Source organism: Cololabis saira, chromosome 10, assembly GCF_033807715.1.
Source record: "Cololabis saira isolate AMF1-May2022 chromosome 10, fColSai1.1, whole genome shotgun sequence".
Classification (NCBI taxonomy): domain Eukaryota; kingdom Metazoa; phylum Chordata; class Actinopteri; order Beloniformes; family Belonidae; genus Cololabis; species Cololabis saira.
Genome location: NC_084596.1, coordinates 11,956,101 through 11,974,792, shown reverse-complemented (window position 1 = coordinate 11,974,792; position 18,692 = coordinate 11,956,101). Strand labels below are relative to the sequence as shown.

General features: G+C 38.2%; 1 protein-coding gene across 1 annotated transcript in view; it reads left to right on the top strand.

Moving 5' to 3' along the window:
* The first annotated feature begins 238 nt into the window (after positions 1–238).
* The window catches only part of LOC133452187 (unconventional myosin-IXb-like), a 35,201-nt gene continuing 16,747 nt past the window's right edge, over positions 239–18,692 (top strand). The window contains exons 1-21 of the mRNA XM_061731409.1: positions 239–543; positions 788–1,612; positions 7,232–7,326; positions 7,543–7,605; positions 7,861–7,960; positions 9,202–9,302; positions 10,146–10,269; positions 10,482–10,571; positions 11,807–11,923; positions 12,185–12,319; positions 12,957–13,078; positions 13,345–13,486; positions 13,790–13,979; positions 15,371–15,446; positions 15,571–15,663; positions 15,783–15,822; positions 15,993–16,115; positions 16,391–16,471; positions 16,584–16,694; positions 16,831–16,953; positions 18,432–18,581. Of these exons, the coding sequence (XP_061587393.1) occupies positions 836–1,612; positions 7,232–7,326; positions 7,543–7,605; positions 7,861–7,960; positions 9,202–9,302; positions 10,146–10,269; positions 10,482–10,571; positions 11,807–11,923; positions 12,185–12,319; positions 12,957–13,078; positions 13,345–13,486; positions 13,790–13,979; positions 15,371–15,446; positions 15,571–15,663; positions 15,783–15,822; positions 15,993–16,115; positions 16,391–16,471; positions 16,584–16,694; positions 16,831–16,953; positions 18,432–18,581 (2,853 nt within the window). The 5' untranslated portion in view covers positions 239–543; positions 788–835. The remainder of the gene's footprint in view (positions 544–787; positions 1,613–7,231; positions 7,327–7,542; positions 7,606–7,860; positions 7,961–9,201; positions 9,303–10,145; positions 10,270–10,481; positions 10,572–11,806; positions 11,924–12,184; positions 12,320–12,956; positions 13,079–13,344; positions 13,487–13,789; positions 13,980–15,370; positions 15,447–15,570; positions 15,664–15,782; positions 15,823–15,992; positions 16,116–16,390; positions 16,472–16,583; positions 16,695–16,830; positions 16,954–18,431; positions 18,582–18,692) is intronic.

The window sequence follows — 18,692 nt, the reverse complement described above, 5'->3', positions numbered from 1 at the left end:
TCAAGTCTCTTTTTGCCTTAAATAGTTTCATTTTCCAGTGAAGGGGAATCCACCCTTTTATTTTCACCGCGTCGACGGGCATGTTGTGTGCGTGTGTGAGAGAGTGAAGCCTGAATTATGGTTTCGCGTTATTTCGACGGCGTACCCTACGGCGGAGTGCACGCGGCGACGCGCACCATAACGGCGCGTTAGTGTAACGCGGAACCATAAATCAGCCTTAAGCGTGTGTGTGTTTGAGTGTGTAGAGAAATGTAGGAAGTAACGATAACATAACTTTGGGACCAGGACAACGAGGAGACGTCAATCCTCCTTTTCTTCGAAGAAACAGTGATTTATAACACATAAAAACGGATTTAGAGCTCAATTGAAGAACTTTCTGTGAGCAGTTTGGTTCCTTACCTGTTTTGGAAACTCAGGTGAGAAAACTTTTTTTTTTTTTTTATTTCCCTGAAATCGTCAAATAGCGCGGCGATCCTCATTTTTTCCTCTCTGTAAGCGGATTTTCTGGTTTATAAAGACCAAATGAGCTGTTTTCTTCCAATGGTGAGTCCTAATTTGATATTTTTTCCTGCCTGACACCTGTTACTGTTACTATTATCCCACCTGAATGCAGAAATGTGCAGGATTGTTTATGTCAGGGTTATGGTAAATGAGGCTGCCATTTTGATACTGTAAGTAGAAGGTAGACAAGCCTGCTCATGTTTTGTCATGCATATCTTGTACTTTTTTTTTGCATAGATACCTCATTTTAAACTGAGTTTAACATTTGTGTGTGTGATATTTGCAGTGGAGTGTGGGCGGTGAGTTATGCTGAAGCCTGTCTCTGAGTATCAGGATGAGCACTACAGATGGACCTGGGACCCCTGAGAAGGATGAAGAGGCCCGCGTTGTTCAGATCTACTACAGATCATCGCAGGAAACATCCGCCTACTGCCCGCTGCAGGTCAGCTCCAGGGACACGGCCTGGGCGGTCATCCACAACTCTGTGGCCACGCTGGGCCTGAACCCCGGCCTGACGTACGGCCTGCTGGAGGTCAGGGACACCGGCGGGGAGGAGAGGCCGCTGGACGATGAGGAGAATCCTTTGGAGAGAGTCCTGCTGTGGCCCCAGGAGACGCAAAGGTGGCACCCCAAGAGCCACGGATACTACTTCATTCTGCAGCAGCAGAGTAATACCGGAGCAAAGCATGTAGGAACCACTAAAGAGGACTACGATGACCTCTGCAACCTCCCCGTTGTGACTGAGAAGTGTATCCTGGATACGCTGCAACAGCGCTTCTATGAGCGCAAGATCTACACTTACATCAGCAATATCCTCATCGCCATCAATCCCAATCAGTTCCTACCTGTTTACTACAACCCCAAGTATGTCAAGATGTACGAGAACCAGCCGCTGGGCAAACTGAGCCCCCATATATTTGCAATAGCCGATGCCGCCTTCCGGGCCATGCTGAGCAGACAGATCAACCAGTGCATAGTGATATCTGGGGAGAGCGGCTCGGGGAAGACTGAAAGCAGCAGATATCTCATTCACTGTCTGACCGCCCTCAGTCAGAAGACGTACTCCAGCGGGCTGGAACGGACCATTCTCGGGGCCGGGCCGGTGTTGGAGGTAGGTTTGCTGTGACGTGATGCCGGGCCAGCTGCTGAAACCTCTGACGTTAAAGCCTCTGCTGAGGCCGTCTGACATCTGCATTAGGGCTGGGCAATATGGACCAAAAGTCATATCTCGATATTTTCTAGCTGAATGGCGATACTCGATATATATCGATATTTTTTTTTTGTGCCATAATTTGGGTTTCCCTCAAAGCATTATAGCATAGCATCTCTGTTAGCTATCTCTGAGGCAAACCCTTAAAAAAACAGTCAGTTTTAATACAAAGCCTCGTTCCAAATGTCACACAGGTTCCTTTATTAACAGAGGTATGCACAATATCAAAATATATAAAACAAATGAAATAAAAATAAACTGCCTGCATATATAGAATAAAAATGCTTCTTGAATAAAATAAAACAAATATCCCTTTCCTGCATAACAATTAAATTCAAATACACTGTGCAATTAATAGAAAGTAGACAGTAACAGACAGACTTTTCCACTGAGATTGACAGTTGTGCAAATAACAAAACATTTGTGCAAATCTCAAATAAAACATTCAAGTCAATTTGTCACAAAATAAGCTATATCAAAATCATATATATTTTTTCGATATAAACGATATTGTCTCGTACCATATCGCGTTTGAAAATATATCGATATATATTAAAATCTCGATATATCGCCCAGCCCTAATCTGCATGCAGTTGTTCTCCTCAGATTAGCACCATTATAAAAGAAAAAAGAAAACGCTCAATACAGTTTGTCAAGTCTGAAACTGACAGTTTTAGAAATACAGTTACATAGTATTACAAAAAGCAACTTATAAAAGCGAAAAAGGAAAGAAGGTGTCATTTTTTCCTTGATAAATGGCACGAATTGAAGATTTTATCAAAATAAATGCAGCTGAAGCTCATGTGAATTATTTTAGTTCATCGTTTTGGTTTTTATTTAATAAACTGCCATACGTATTCTGATACAAACACTTACATGTGTAAGTAGTCAATACTATATGATGGTTACGATAGGAATGAATACCTAATCTAGAAAACATGACCTGTTTTGTGTCATGGGAAATAGTGGCTGGTTACAGCCTAACCTAGATCTTATCACAATACTTGTTGTGAGCAGAACATATTTTTATACTACATGCCTTCCTTTCTTTTGGAGGTATTTTTCCAAATTTTGTCCCACTGTTTGTTCCACTATCATCTCACATGTACCAAAAATCCCAAATGATGCAACTATTTTAAGTTTCCGGGTTTGTTTTCTTTTTTTAGTTGGTATAGCCACTCCTCTGCTGAACATCTGCTTCTGATGCCATCTACAGAGATTAACATGACACAGAGAAGCAACGTTTTAGCTTGTTGTCAAGGAAGTCAAGATGGCAAAATCTGACTCATGAGGGTACGGGTTTGCTGATCCACTGATTGATGTGGTTAAAAAAAAAATTTAACTCAGTAACTTTAGTTCAGAAGTCCACCCACATAACTTTCACATCTTTTAGACTTTGAAATTCATCTCAAAAATAGAAAGTTGTGAACAAAAAGCCCCTCCCTGACAAAAATATCTCCATAATGTTGGCAATAAGGACAAAACACTTTGTCCAAACAAGGAAAACTTTGATTCATTTGCCAATTATACATTTAAGAGAGAGAGCGACATATATATTTATTTATTTATTTTAATTAGAAGGTGCCCTATTTTGATCATATATACAGCTGTGTGGAAATTGTGTTTTGATATTCCTTTCACATTTAGACATAAATGAAGTCATTTCCTCCCATCGAAAAGTAACAAATATGGAGCCGCAACTGTCGGATATGAATTCACACTTTGGTTTTGCTGTTATCTTCGTGTCGGTTGCAGTCAAATCAACACTGTAGGACGTAAACAGTTAAAGATTAACTGAAACAATATTTAGCTAATTTTTCTCTCTGCTTTCTGTTTCACTCATCTGTTGCACAACTCCACGCTGTTAACTGACGTGACACTGGGCCAAGTGCTTTTCAAGACTCTCCGGAGGGTCACAAGATGCTTTACAGAACATTGGTCAACATGAAAGTTTCAATTTGTGTTTTGTAAGGAAACACTTCTTTTTTTTTTTTTTTAAATCTATTTTAATCTAAGGCCTAAGAGCTTTACGTTTGGAGCAAGGCATTCTGGGTTTCACTTAATTTAACTTATTTTTAGAGAAGGAAACGGTATGTTCTTGCCCTCGTAAGAGTTTAATTCATATTGATGTGCCCAGCTCTTGACTTTGCACCGTTTAAATGTGTAGCAGCAGTCTTCAAATCTCTGCACCAGTTACTTTATCTCTCCATCAACGCAGCACCTAACCTGTTTTACGAAGTATCTCAGCCTACTTTGTTTCAGAAGACACACACCCACACACAAACACAATGCTAAACTAGCAGCTGTTCATTTGGCAGTGACTAAATTTGGATTTTGTTTATCTCAGAATAAGTTTTGTAGCTTACTTACTGAAATAAACTGCAGCATAAGTGTTTTTTGTATTTTTCCTATGAAGCTTATTTTGTGCAGATTTTTGCAAATTTCCCTGCTGACTTCAGTGAACCGAAGACTTGACTTTAAGCAGAGGAGGAAAAATGATTTGTTGGCTTTTTTGACTGGGAAGACGAATAGCATGCTTACTGCAGTAGCAATAAGGATAATTAGCCTCTTTATTTAAATTTTAAGGGTTCTGCAGTGAAGCAACTTTTTGGCATTACTATCTTGGGATTTCCTTTACTGGTGATTCACACTTTAAGTTCAGGTCTAGAAAATAACGTAACTCTTATTTCCTCATAAACTTTCCTCATGAGTAGTTGTCAATAGTGATACATTTTCTGTCTCGTGAGAATGAAAAAAAAAAAAAAAAAAATTCTGTTGACTCATCTTTCCCCATTTATACTTAAGTTATGTTTCTTGACTTTTTTTCCCAGTCAGGAAAAGTTAACATCCGTTATTAAAACTGATGCGTGCTTGATTATTTGGGGGAGATTTGTGTGAGTTTTGTGGTGGGGATCCTTCAGAGGGGGAATGTGCAGGGCGTTGTCTTTGGGAATGCCGGAGAGAAGAGAGAAAAGAGAAACAGGAACATGTCAGAACAGGCTCAGCCGGGTCTGCTGGCAGACCTACTCAGCTGAGTGAAAATTAGCGCCTTTTTTCTTGCTTTTTAAAACTCTTTTGGAGGCTCTTTTCCTTTTTCTGTCCATATCGTCCAACTGTTTCTAGTGCAGGGATCATGAGTTATGGATTTTCAGTGGTTCTCACTTCTGATCAGATTTTAGTCTCAACTTTATGATCATGTCTTTACAAAAACATTGGGACATTATAACATTTCGCTAGAAACAAAGTAAAAATATACCCATTTAATTCAACCTACATGTACAGCATATTAGTTGAAATGTTTTTATTTTTAAATATACACTCCCTTGGACCAACTCAACAGAGGTGGGTAGAGTAGCCAAAAATTGTACTCAAGTAAAAGTACTGTTACTTCAGAGTAATACTACTCAAGTACTGAGTAACTGTTGAGTAACGTCTGATTTATTTTTTTAACACAACCATTCAAACAGACAAAAGTACAAAATAATCATCTTCAGGCAAATTAAATCAATAAAATAAATTAAAATTAATAAAAAATAGCTTAAATTAAAATAATCTTAAAGTAAATTCAAGTGCTTTAATAAATAATAAAATAAATAAAATAATAACAGAATAAAAAAATTAATTAAGCACAAGAAGCACAAAATTTCAAGTCTTTGTACTTGTACTTTTTTAACCAGGCAGAACTAGAACAAGCCCATGAACTCATAGAAACTGTGTGTGTGTTTGAGTCTGTGTAAATGTGACAAAACATGCAAAAACAAACATTTTTCCCAAAGAATCACCCAGTGATGTTATGAGATTGATGCGCACGCGGATAAAAGGGATAAAAGAAAAGTAACAGCTCAACGTAGCCTAATGTAGCGGAGTAAGAGTAACAGTTTCTTCTTCACAAATCTACTCAAGTAAAAGTAAAAAGTATAGTGATTCAAAACTACTCCTAAAAGTACAGAATTTACCAAAACTTACTCAAGTAAATGTAACAGAGTAAATGTAACTCGTTACTACCCACCTCTGCAACTCAAATGTCAAAAGGTGGGGGCAGATGAAGATTCAGGACTGTTTTATCTCAGCTTTTCCCTAAATAGCACTGTGTTAGAGAACTGAGAAGGACATCTGTAGTTTTGAAAGTAAAATGTTTTCCCCATTCTTGTTAGCCACATTTCAGCGTTTCAAATGTTCAGGGTTTCTATTGTTGCAGCTTTGTTTGTTGATTATGGAGCCATCCTTATCATGTGAAGAATACAGTTTGGTGCTTTGATTAAGTAAACATGACCTTCCATTTAAAAACAAAAACTAAAAAAAAACTGGTTGTAGCCACATTGTTTTATTATTAATGTTGCTTTCACATTTGGAAGTTGCATGATTGGCGTGATATCAGAGGCGCTCAGATGGTTAACTGTTAATAATTTCCCAAAATGAATTTGAGTATTTAATAAATCAGAAAGAAGAACATTATTGCAGTTTCATTCAGTTCAGTGTTCAGAGTTCAGAGTTTGGACCATAAATATACAACAAGGAAACGGTACAAAAACACCCTCACGTCCTCACTGCTCTGCTGGTAGCAGCTGGTTTTAGGAGGGTGGAGTAAGACCTTCAACTCCCTCTTGGGTAAAGAAGTGGATGGGGCATAATTCCACACTGATCTGGGGTCTGTGCCATCAGAGAATCTCCAGATGTAAACATGCCTTTCATTTTTGTTCTGCTGCGTTCAGATCCCTTCCATGAATGTCGAGGAATTTGAAATAAATGCCATGCAAGCTTAAACGCTCCACTGTATTTACAGAGGAGCTCTGAGTAGGAACGTTGTAGCAAATCAAAGCCGTTCCTTAAGTTCACCATCTGTAGAAACGCTGCTCTGGCCTGTTAGGACATGACCCTTGCACTAGAATGGAGGCTTATGTTTGGGTGTCTAAAGTGACTTCCAACGGAAAAAGCGTCTGATAACACAACCTTGTCTCTTTGTCTGCAGCTGCCTCAGTTTGAAAGTATGTAAATCATTGAGCTGTTAAGGTTTGCATAGGACTGTGATATCACGGATCTAATTCTGAGTGCAATAATCTAGCATCTCCATCTAAGCACCACCTCAGTTCACATCTTGGTGCATTTAGTGTGAGTCTGCAGGTGATAGCATCAAACTGTTAATGCCAGATTTCAAAGGCACAGCCTGCTAGAGAGGTGGGTGGAGAGGGTTGTAAGATATTTCACAAAGATCTCAGGAAATTGTGTGGTGGGGGGAAGCCATAATATTTTTTTATTAAAGAAAACTGACAGTAAACTAACTTTCTTGATCTTTTATATCTATGAAAGTTTGCAAATGGAAACTCGCTTTGGATAAAAGCGTCTCCAAATAAAATTCAATGGAAACAAAGGCCTGCCGCCCACAATCCTAAAATGACTGGTCTGACGGCTCCTTTATGGATGACGGCACATACTTATCGGGTGCCAGTGTGTGTTGGAAATGTGCCCACAAATGTGTCTGTTTATTTTAATGGAAACTTGTGTTGCTAATGTATTGAACAGGCCTTTGGCAACGCAAAGACAGCAGAGAATAACAACTCCAGCCGCTTTGGGAAGTTCATCCAGCTAAACTACCTGGAAAGTGGTGTCATCAGAGGGTAAAAAAACGATTTTATCTAATAGTCAACACCTTTTTATGTATGAATTCAGTAAATATAAACATATTCTGCACTGTTAACTGTTGATCCTATGTTAGGAATATTTTCTTCTTGTAACGATTCATCTTTTTTTTTCTTCCCCTATGTCATGAATGGACTGTGTATACAAAGCTTCACAGGTTCTGTTGACATTCTCCTTCTGTGTGCCTGTTGCAGGGCAGTTATTGAGAAGTTTCTGCTGGAAAAGTGCCGCCTGGTGTCCAGAGATAAGAGTGATAGGTACAATAAAATTAGAGAAACATCTCACAGAAAACCCTTTTTAACCTGTATTTAAAATCTCTGCACTTGAATAAACCTCCTCACGCCAACATTCTGTATAATGTCACCTCACCAGTATGTTTAAAGCCTCAAATATACGGCAGGAACGCCAAATACAGCACTGATTTACTATGCATATTATGTCTGTAATAAAGTTTATATTAAACTTGAAGCACATATTTGCTTTAACGGCACTCTGTGACCTCTGACCTGCAGGAACTATCACGTGTTTTACTATCTGCTGATGGGCGCATCCAAAGACGAGCGGGAAGAGTTTCAATTGTTAAAGCCACAGGATTATCTCTACCTCAAGCAGGTACCTTTGATCAACACATTTTACAGCAGCGGAAGATGGAGACGGGTACGGGTCACCTGACGCCACAATGAGTCATTTACATTTTATCAAATGGAAGAAAGGCAGTAGTAGATTTAATTTAAATGTAATCTTTAAACAAGATCATGGGGTGGGGGGTACCTTTTTTGGTTTGTTTGTTTCAAAATAAACAAGAAAAGAAAGGAAAAAGAAACTGAATAATGCTTAGAGTCATTCAGTTCTTGTTCTGTGAGATCTTTTAGTTGTTTTCATGCCTTTGGGATTGTTTTGATACCAATATTGGAAATACTCGTAGATACTGCAAAAAATATGAGTATCATGAGTAATTCAGTCTACACACCATCTGATGCCATGATATTTTTATAAGCAGAATTACAATTCTTCTTTGTTGCTCTAAAAGCCAGGAAGTTACTCAATACTGCTTTTTAAATTCATGTTTTGAATCTCCAAGTGAAGAATCCGAGGCACGTTTTGTTGGACTGAACTAGCTACTTGGTAATATTGTGTTACTTTAACTGGGAAGATCCCACCAGGAAAACTGTGACATATTTCTTATGCAAGGCCGTAAGCTGTGGTACTCTATGTTTAGTGAATATTCTCTATTAGAAAAATAATCTGTGACTTATAAAAATTCAAAATAACACACTGGTATTGGAGAGGGAAATAATTATATCGCAACATCTCTACATGCCACTTTACAGTATGTCTTCTGGAAAAGCTGCTCTTTGATTGAACTTGGACTAAAATGCAACAGGGCCATCTGAACTAAATTAATATCTAACATAGTTCTATAAATTACTTAATGCATTTCCCTAATTAGGGTGGAGCAGCCTCCTCCAGCAGTCCAAAAACATGCATATTTAAAGTGACTGAAGAAGTGAATGTGAGTGTTTTATAGTTGTTTGTCCGGTTTGCATCTGTGTAGTCCTGTGATGGATTGGCAACTTGTCCAGGGTTGAAATCTGGAATAGGATCTAGCCCCACCTACAATAGTTATGCCCATTTCTATTGCTATCTGTTGTAGCATTTTCATTATCGTGATGGATGCATTCCAGTGAGTCCTCCAGCTGTTCAACTTGGGCTGAGTCAGCTTTGATTTTACATTCTTGACTATGTATAGATGACACAAAAAGACAACACAGTCAGTATTAATGCATGCATTTCCTTTGCTACTCTACATATGCACTCTCTCTCTCTCCATTTATTCTCTGCCCGTTCTGCAGGAAAACCTCCATTTAGACGATGACGAGAAACTTGGACAAGAGTACAAGAGGCTTCATCAAGCTATGGAGATGGTTGGCTTTTTGGCCTCAACTAAGAAACAGTATGTCGTTTAACAATGAGCATCGCAGCTGACATGCCACAGGCGTAAACTATGCCAACTGTTATTTTAGAAAAAATTAGCAGGATTAGTCAGTGAGCCCCCCTCATTAATATTTGCTCATGAAACAACTTTAAGTGATTACTATCGAGTAGTTTCTGCTTTCTATACTTGTGTCAGTAACAGGTCAGAGCTTGTCAGGTAAGAAGAAAAATGCAGCAAGTATTTCAGAGGCGCTTGACAGCCTAAGGACACGGCGTGCACATGAAGGCACCAGCAGCGTAGTTTGTAACCAGTTTATATCGGTGCCTTCATTGACGAATGCTGTACAACAGTATAAATGAAATATAAAAGGCTTCAGGGTAAAACTTTGTAGAATATGCAATAAACTGTTTAATAAATATAAAGGTTCTTCACAGATATAATTTGTAATTAATGGCTTTAAAAATATATCTACAAATGTTTTTATGGGCTACATAAGAGAACTAGAAATCTTAAAAGTCAAAAAAATGCTTCACTTTACTGTGATTTGAGAGCAAGCAGTCAAATATATACTGTGTATGAAAATGGTGAGGTTTTTTTTTAAGAAAAAAAAAGAGTAAATCCAATCTGAACTTTTCAAACTGAACTATTGAATGGCAATTGTTTTTTTTTTTGTTTTCACTCATCTTCTGTGACTGCCAAAAAACTAGAGATACTAAATACAATATTAGACACATGTATCAGTTCAAGCACTCCTCAGTACTTCATACATCAGTTAATACAAAATCCACAAATCAATTGGTGTAATTGAATTGTGACATGACCAGGTAGACGTTAAACTCTCATTATGTTTCCACTCGGCAGCATATTTTCTGTCCTCTCTGCGATCCTGCACTTGGGAAATGTGACCTACATGCTGTCTGAAGACACTCAGGTGCTCGAGGCTGGACCTGCAGACGTCTTATCTACTCTGTCACACCTATTGAAGGTTCGTTCGTATGTTTCCTAACTACTAATGTTGTTCAATTTCCTATATCTGCTGTAGTGTCTCAATTGATTTCTGCTGTTTTGCTAGTTCACCAAAACCTTTGTAGTTTTAATGTCTTTTTTTTTCTCTCTCTCTCTCTCTCTGGGAGCAGATAAACTGAATCCCCCACTTAGTTTCACCCCATTGTGGTTTCTTTCTGCTATTATTTATAGGTAAAAGAACAACAACTGGTGATGGCTCTGACCAAGAGGAAAATAGTGACTGCCAACGCCAATGTATTTATGCCATATACACTACAAGAGGTATTAAGTTTGAATTTAGAAATAGAAATAGAAAGCCTTTATTATAATTATAATGATGCAATGAGATTAGGCAGCAGCTCCATAAAAGTGCACACATGTAAAGACTATGTAAAAAAACAAAATAAGAAACAGGAAACATAAAAATATATACACATATGTGCATATATACATAATGGATGAAGAATCAAAAATATTGCACAGTATGAGGTAGCTTATGAGTTCAGAAAGTTCACAGCTTTGGGGAAGAAGCTGTCCCTGAGTCTGTTTGTTCTGGTCCGTATGGACCTGAAGCGCCTGCCAGAGGGCAACAGGACAAAGAAGTGGAAACCGGGGTGGGTGTTGTCCTTTAAGATGTTCCTTGCCCTGCTGGGGCAGCGGGAGCTGTAGATATCAGACAGAGAGGGCAGAAAGGGCAGAGGGCAGAGCCGATCACCTTCTGTGCTGTGTTTGTCCCACTGTCACAGCATACTGTAGGTCAGCAGGACTGGCCAAAGGAGCTCAGATATTCTGTTATTTAGTCAAATTACCAAGTCATGTATTTTTCTTTTAACTTTAAAATTATTTTAGGAAAATGTATAAGCTACATCTGATTTAGTTAGGTTTGGTACTGTGGTTCTTTTGTGCAGTCAGTTAGAAATTGTGTCGTGCGACTCTGGATCGAGTCGCTCTTGCCGTAATTCGGGTGGTTTGATCCTCAAGACCTGGCATGAGTTGAAAGTGCTGCATATACTGCAGCAGTCAACAGTGAGCGTTTCTGTAAATAAGTGAATCAAAAGCATGCTGTATACAGGACTGTCTCAGAAAATTAGAATATTGTGATAAAGTCCTTTTATTTTCTGTAATGCAAAAATGTCATGCATTCTGGATTCATTACAAATCAACTGGAATATTGCAAGCCTTTTGTTATTTTAATATTGCTGATCATGACTTACAGCTTAAGAAAACTCAAATATCCTATCTCAAAAAATTAAAATATTCTGGGAATCTTAATCTTAAACTGTAAGCCATAATCAGGAATATTAAAATGATAAAAGGCTTGCAATATTTCAGATGATTTGTAATGAATCCAGAATGTATGACATTTTTGTTTTTTTAATTGCATTACAGAAAATAAAGAACTTTATCACAATATTCAAATTTTCTGAGACAGTCCTGTATTCCTTTGTGGAATCTGTATAAGGTGAGAAGGCACCATGCAAGTGTGGACCATTGACTGTTACTTCCTGTGCATTTAGGCTACAGCAGCGCGGGATTCTATGGCCAAGTCTTTATACGGTGCTTTGTTTGACTGGATTGTCTTTCACATCAACCATGCGATGCTCAACAGAAGAGACATGGAGGAGGCGACCCCGGTGAGTCATGATTTCAGTTCAGTAGTCTGTCACACGACTGCCACAGGATTTCAACATCTTACCAAAAAAAAAAAAAAACATCTTTTTCTCCTCCTCCTTTTTTTTTAGAGGACCCAAATGGGAACTAAAATGCCTGAGCAAAAATGTACTCTTGAGTCATGCCAGTGTTGCATATTTAGATAATTATGCACAAGCTTCATGTTGTATAATCGTTAACTGTCCACTATTGTGCTTTTTAAGAATTTTCTCTTGTGTTTTTAGTGTTTGTCCGTTGGTGTCCTGGACATCTTTGGGTTTGAAAACCTCCAGACTAACAGTTTTGAGCAGCTGTGCATAAACTACACCAATGAGACTCTGCAGTATTTCATCAATCAGAACATCTTCAAGCATGAGCAGGTATGTCTTTTCATAAATATCTACAGCAGAAAACCTTTTTTTTTTCCATTATATTTGCATAAACAAGAAATACTTGGATATACTGGATGTAAGAAAATTATATTACAAGAGTTATGCTGCACTAATTTCTTAGATATACAGGACTGTCTCAGAAAATTAGAATATTGTGATAAAGTACTTTATTTTCTGTAATGCAAAAATGTCATACATTCTGGATTCATTACAAATCAACTGAAATATTGCAAGCCTTTTATTATTTTAATATTGCTGATCATGGCTTACAGCTTAAGAAAACTTAAATATCCTATCTCAAAAAACTAGAATATTCTGGGAATCTTAATCTTAAACTTTAAGCTTAAACATTTTTGTTTTTTTAATTGGATTACAGAAAATAAAGAAATTTATCACAATATTCAAATTTTCTGAGACAGTCCTGTATGTACATATTGATTAGCTTCAGTTCCTGGACATCTGTTTTTATTATTTTCAAATCAAATTGGAATTTAAGAATCTTGACCTCAAACGGCATGAAGACTATCCGCTACCTATTTAATAGTGTATCCATGTAAGAGATAAACTAATCTACATTCTCTTGGTGAGATTGCTGTCATTTAATGATGCTTCAAATGAATTGCAGGATGAATACACATCAGAAGGCATTATATGGCAAAATATCAACTACATTGACAACAGTGGCTGCGTTAACCTGATCAGCAACAAGTCAGTTGGACTCTTCAGTTTATTGGAGGAGGAAACCAAGTAGGTGAACTGTGTTTGGTATCATTTCTGTCACCAATCATTTACTTTAGACTGTTTAGTTCTGAGTTATTTTCTTAATTATAGACTGCCTATGTGTCGACATGATCCATCTTTGTTGCAGCACCTTCTCTCAGAACAGACCAAGTGGGCCGAGTGAATTTTAATGTCAGATGCAAAAGTAATTCTTTATTGCCTGGTCTTGCGTTGGTTGTAATGTCTTTCCCAGACATTAGGTGATGAATCTGTCCCTCTCTGTGTATCTTCAGCCTCCCTCAAACCACGGATAAAACCCTGCTGGACAAGTTAAAGCAGCAGCATCAGGACAACCCATTCTTTGTAGCCTCTCCAAATACAGAGCCAACCTTTGTTATCCAACATTTTGCTGGGAGAGTTAAATATCACATCAAGGTAAAATTCCCACACTGCAAACATCTATTTCCTAAAGCCCCTCACATTTAAGATAGTATGATCACTGTGACATATTGTAGGTTTGCAGCAGTGCTGTTATAGATAAACCGGCGTGGGAAAGACCTCAAAAGTCTCTAACCAAGTGAATGATTAATTCCTGTTGTCATGAAGAGTAGTAGAGTGCTGCGAAGTTTATATTTGTGAAAACATGATGGGAAATGCCTCTTCTGTTATGAGTGCAGCATGCTTCTTTCTTTTTTTTCAATCACATTGGCCATGATTTATTTTCTTTTTTTCATTCAGGACTTTAGAAAGAAGAACGCAGAGCACATGCGTCCTGGAGTCGTATCCCTGCTGCGGAGCAGTGAGCGCGCGTTCCTGCATCACTTGGTTGCATCCAGCCCGGAAGCGCTGTTCAGATGGGGCGTCCTCCGAGCAACTATTCGCATCCTCGCAGTGTTCAAGAACATGGGGCGCCAGCGGGCAGAGATGAGTAAGTCGCTTTAGTTGTATATTGAGCTGCATTTTTAGATGCATTCTCTACCCTGAAACATTTAAAATCAATTCTCAGTGATTCTTTGTAGACGTACATGATAACCGCTTATCAGGAATTTAAAGGGGACCTATTATGGCATCTAATGCCTATTTTAAACAGGCCTTTAATGTCTTAAAAACAAGCTTTTGATTGTTTTTGCTATATGAAAAATGAGAAATTCAGCCTCTGAGCCATGTCTTTATCTTCCCATTCTCTAACCTCATTATCTGTGCAGGATTCTGAGTGGGCGGGGCTATGATAATGAGGCTCTGTGCTGATTGGCTGCCTGAATGACGCGATACACCGCTACGAAAAAATGGCGGAAGCTCCGGCTGGCGGAGTTAGTTGTGGGCGTGGTTTCACGCATCGGAGGCCAACCTACAGTGCCTTGCGAAAGTATTTGGCCCCCTTGAACTTTGTGACCTTTTGCCACATTTCTTTGCATGAGCTGAAAGTGTAGAGGGACGGCCAGGTCTTGGTAGATTTGCAGTGGTCTGATACTCCTTCCATTTCAATATATTTGCTTGCACAGTGCTCCTTGGGATGTTTAAAGCTTGGGAAACTTTTTGTATCCAAATCCAGCTTTAAACTTCTCCACAACAGTATCTCGGACCTGCCTGGCGTGTTTCTTGTTCTCTCTGCGCTTTAAACGGACCTCTGAGACTATCACAGTGCAGGTGCATTTATACGGAGACGTGGTTACACACAGGTGGATTCCATTTATCATCATTAGTCATTAAGGGCAACACTGGATCATTCAGAGATCCTCACTGAACTTCTGGACGGAGTTTGCTGCACTGAAAGTAAAGGGGCTGAATAATTTTGCACGCCCACTTTTTCAGTTTTTTATTTGTTAAAAAAGTTTGAAATATCCAATACATTTCGTTCCACTTCATGATTGTTTCCCACTTGTTGTTGATTCTTCACAATGCAGTTTTATATCTTTATGTTTGAACCCTGAAATGTGGCAAAAGGTCACAAAGTTCAAGGGGGCCAAATACTTTCGCAAGGCACTGTATGTAAATCGCATTTTGGTTACGTAACGAAAGTGAGCAGAATCTGAACGGCTCGTAGATCCACATCACACTGGATGGATCATCCGGGCGGCTGTACAGACACTGCAGAATTTGGTTGCTTTCCTCCTTCTCTGAGTTGGCAGGCTGAGGGGAGACCACTTTATATATGTTAAAGCAAGAAAAAACCTGTTCTTCATAATAGGTCCCCTTTAATGCGTTTCAATAAATCTTTTTTGTTTTTCTTTTTGGGTGAATGACTCAGTCGACATCTGTGTTGTATTGGCTTTTCTACTTATATGAGATGGGTTTTGATTTGCTGGATTTTCACTACAGTTGCTGCGAAACGAAGCTCCCGCAAATCTCTCGGAGAAATAAAACAGCACAACAGTAGGATGGGCAGGGTATCCAGGTAATTAGACTTCCCTGGTATATTTATCATTCATGTATTGTAAGTTTTTAAAAACAGAAAATTAAACAGTGCTTTTGCAGTTTAAAACTACTGTTGAACGTTAAAGCATCTCTGACTCTTACAGCAACAGCATGACCCTGGATTTCTCCTTTGATCACGCTGAAGAGCATCCTCTTGATGTGTTTGAAGACATATTTGCCAATTATGAACGGAGAAAGTATGGTTTACCTGATTTCTCTCAACATACTGAACTATTTATCCATTATGAGACTTTTTGATTACATTTTGCCCTACTCTGTGTTTTGTGGAGCGTCATTATTTCTGTGTTTTCTGCAGGAAAAATAGAGGCAGTCGACGCAAGCAGGTCATTCCAAAGGTAGTGTTCTTGAATTTGTCGACTTTTAATGCAGTTTCAAAAGAAAATTATTTACATTTATGAATACATCTGGATTTAATTAAATGTTTTTCATATTTGTGAATGTTTAAAGATTCATCTGTTTAAGAATCACAGAGCTCATGACGTTTACTTTATGTTTCATTTAACAGAACCTCATAGATCTGCGTTCGCTCCAGCACGTTGTTGGTCTTACAGCACATGACCGGACCAGCAAATCCATCTCCCATCCTCGGCCGAGAGCAAAGCCCCCTACAGTTGGTTTTCAGTTTCAGGTTTGTTTTCTGTATATTTTATAAAACCCATATTCATACACAGCAGATTTATCCCCCAAAATAGTTACCTTCCTGTGATAAGTATTATTTCAGTACGACAGCCTTCTTATGAGAATCCAGATAGGCTTTAAAAAATTTGACCTTTTTTTTTGTTCTTAAATTGTAGTATATTTTAATTCATTTTATGATAATAATAAATGCATGATAATTAAGGTTTTTATTCTGACAAAATAACTGAAAATCAGGTTTAATTCCTGCATGCATGTATCTTCCAGGCGTCACTCAGAAAACTGATGGAAAAAGTTGAAAAAGCAGAACCTTTCTTCATTTTCTGTGTTCGTTCCAATACTGAGAAGGTACTGTCATCTGTCATTCCACCGGAGCATATTTGTGTTTTAAGTTTTTCAAGCATATTGCAATTGCAATTAATAACAATTAAAAATAATTAGGAATGTCCCATTGTTACAGAAAGAGCTGCACTTCGATGATGAGCTTGTACTGGAGCAAATAAAGTACTCAGACATACTACGGATGGTCCACATCCAGAAGTCGGGCTACAAAGCCAAATATACCTTTAAGGTACATGCTACTTTGATGAGCTGATATTGGAAGTTATATGTAAATCTAGACAGCTATTGCACAGCGGTTTTTAAATAAATTCTCTGTCTTTTAATTTAATTTGCCTGCACTCTGACAATGTTTTCCTTTATGACAGGAATTTGTTAAGACGTTCAGGGTTTTGTTTCCAAAAGGAACCACTGCAACTCCAGAGAACATTACTGAACTGTTTGAGAGGATGGGGTTGGACAAGACCACCTACCAAATTGGAAAAACCAAGGTGAAACACTATAACATTATATAAATAATAGTGTTCTTCCTATTTTAATATCAGCCTGAAAGTGAGCCTTGTACAGAAGTGAACAAAGTTTTTGATACCTTTTCATTTCAAGTAATAGTAAATAATTCTGAAAATGATCTTACTGAAAATGAACTGATGAAAATCCGACATTGCTTTTGAATTGTGGTTCAGCAGAACATTAAACAAATCCGGCCTAGACAAATTAGTTGATACCCCAAGAACGTTTGTCTTGTTATTAGCTTCACAAGTGTCTTCAATCTTGCAGTCAGTCTGACTATTTAAAGGATTAAAAGTTGTTACTCTGCTGTTTGGTTTCATGATGTTCACCACACTAAACAATGGACCAGAGAAAGCAAAGAGGAGAGTTGCTTGAGGAGACCGCAAAAATTATGATAATTGATGTTCCTGTGACTACAGTTGCAAATTTATTAAAAGTTTGGGGTCTATGAGACTCTGGCCGACCTCCCTGGATGTGATCGCAAAAGAAACATTGATGACAAATTTAAGAAATGGATAATACGTATGGTGATCTAAGAGAAACTAACAGCTTCCAAACAGATTAACTAAGTGGACTTAATAGAAAAGAAACGGAGTAGGACTCCACTCTTGAAAGCAAATCATTAAAAATCCAAACTGGAATTTGTCAATCTCCATACGGACAAGCCACAATGCTTCTGGGAAATGGCATTTAGACAGTTGATACAAAAACTGAAGCATTTTGGCAAGTCACATCAGCTCTGTGTTCACAGTTGCAAAAATTAAGTATAAAAAGAAAAAAAGGAGGAGGTTCAATTATAATCAGGAGCTGCTTTGCTGCATCTGGTACTTGGTGTTCTCAATCTGTGCAGATGCAATGAAATCTCTATCCAACCATTCTGGAACAAGATGTGCTGCCCAGTCTCAGAGAGCTTGGCATCAGTCGCAGGTCATGTGTCGTCTAACAGTATTACCTCCAAAATATACAGTTTAAAGCCCACAAGACTTGCTAAGAAAACAACATTGGACTATTCAGAAGTGGCCCTTTGTGAATATTGATCGGAATCCTATTGAGCATCTGGGCAAAAGCAAGCTGAAAAGTGCAGTCAGGACTAGAAACCCCTGAAACACACAAGTCTTACTCAGAGTTCGCTTGATAGCAGCGATTGCCTCAAAAGGTTGTGCAACAAAATGTAATAAGTTGAGGGTGCCGACTAATTTGTCAACGCGTTTCATATTTTATTTTAATTTATCTATCTAATTCTGTTGAACCACAATTCAAAAGCAATAACTCATTTTCATTAGTCAGTTTCAGTAAATTATAATTTATTCCTACTTTTGCATGTTTCACGTTATTTCATTGTTCATTTGGGGTTTTTGTTTCACAAAAATAAGTTACTGAAAATACAAAAAGAATTCCTTCTACAAATGTCCTTTCATCCAGCAAAATGGTATTTGCTTCATTTTTTTAATCAACTCAGGTCTTCCTCAAAGAAAAGGAGCGACTTTTGCTTCAAGAAACTCTCAACAAAGAGGTGATGCGTCGCATCATCACCCTGCAGCGCTGGTGTCGCTCCTGCCTGATGAGACTGCACTTCATCCAGAAGAAAGATGCCACATTGCTCATACAGGTTTTTCCCAAATTATGACTCCTTATTAATGAACTGTATCTAATCTCAGGTGATATAAATAATACACAACACAATTAAATGACACTTAAATGAGAGACAGAGGATGGCCTA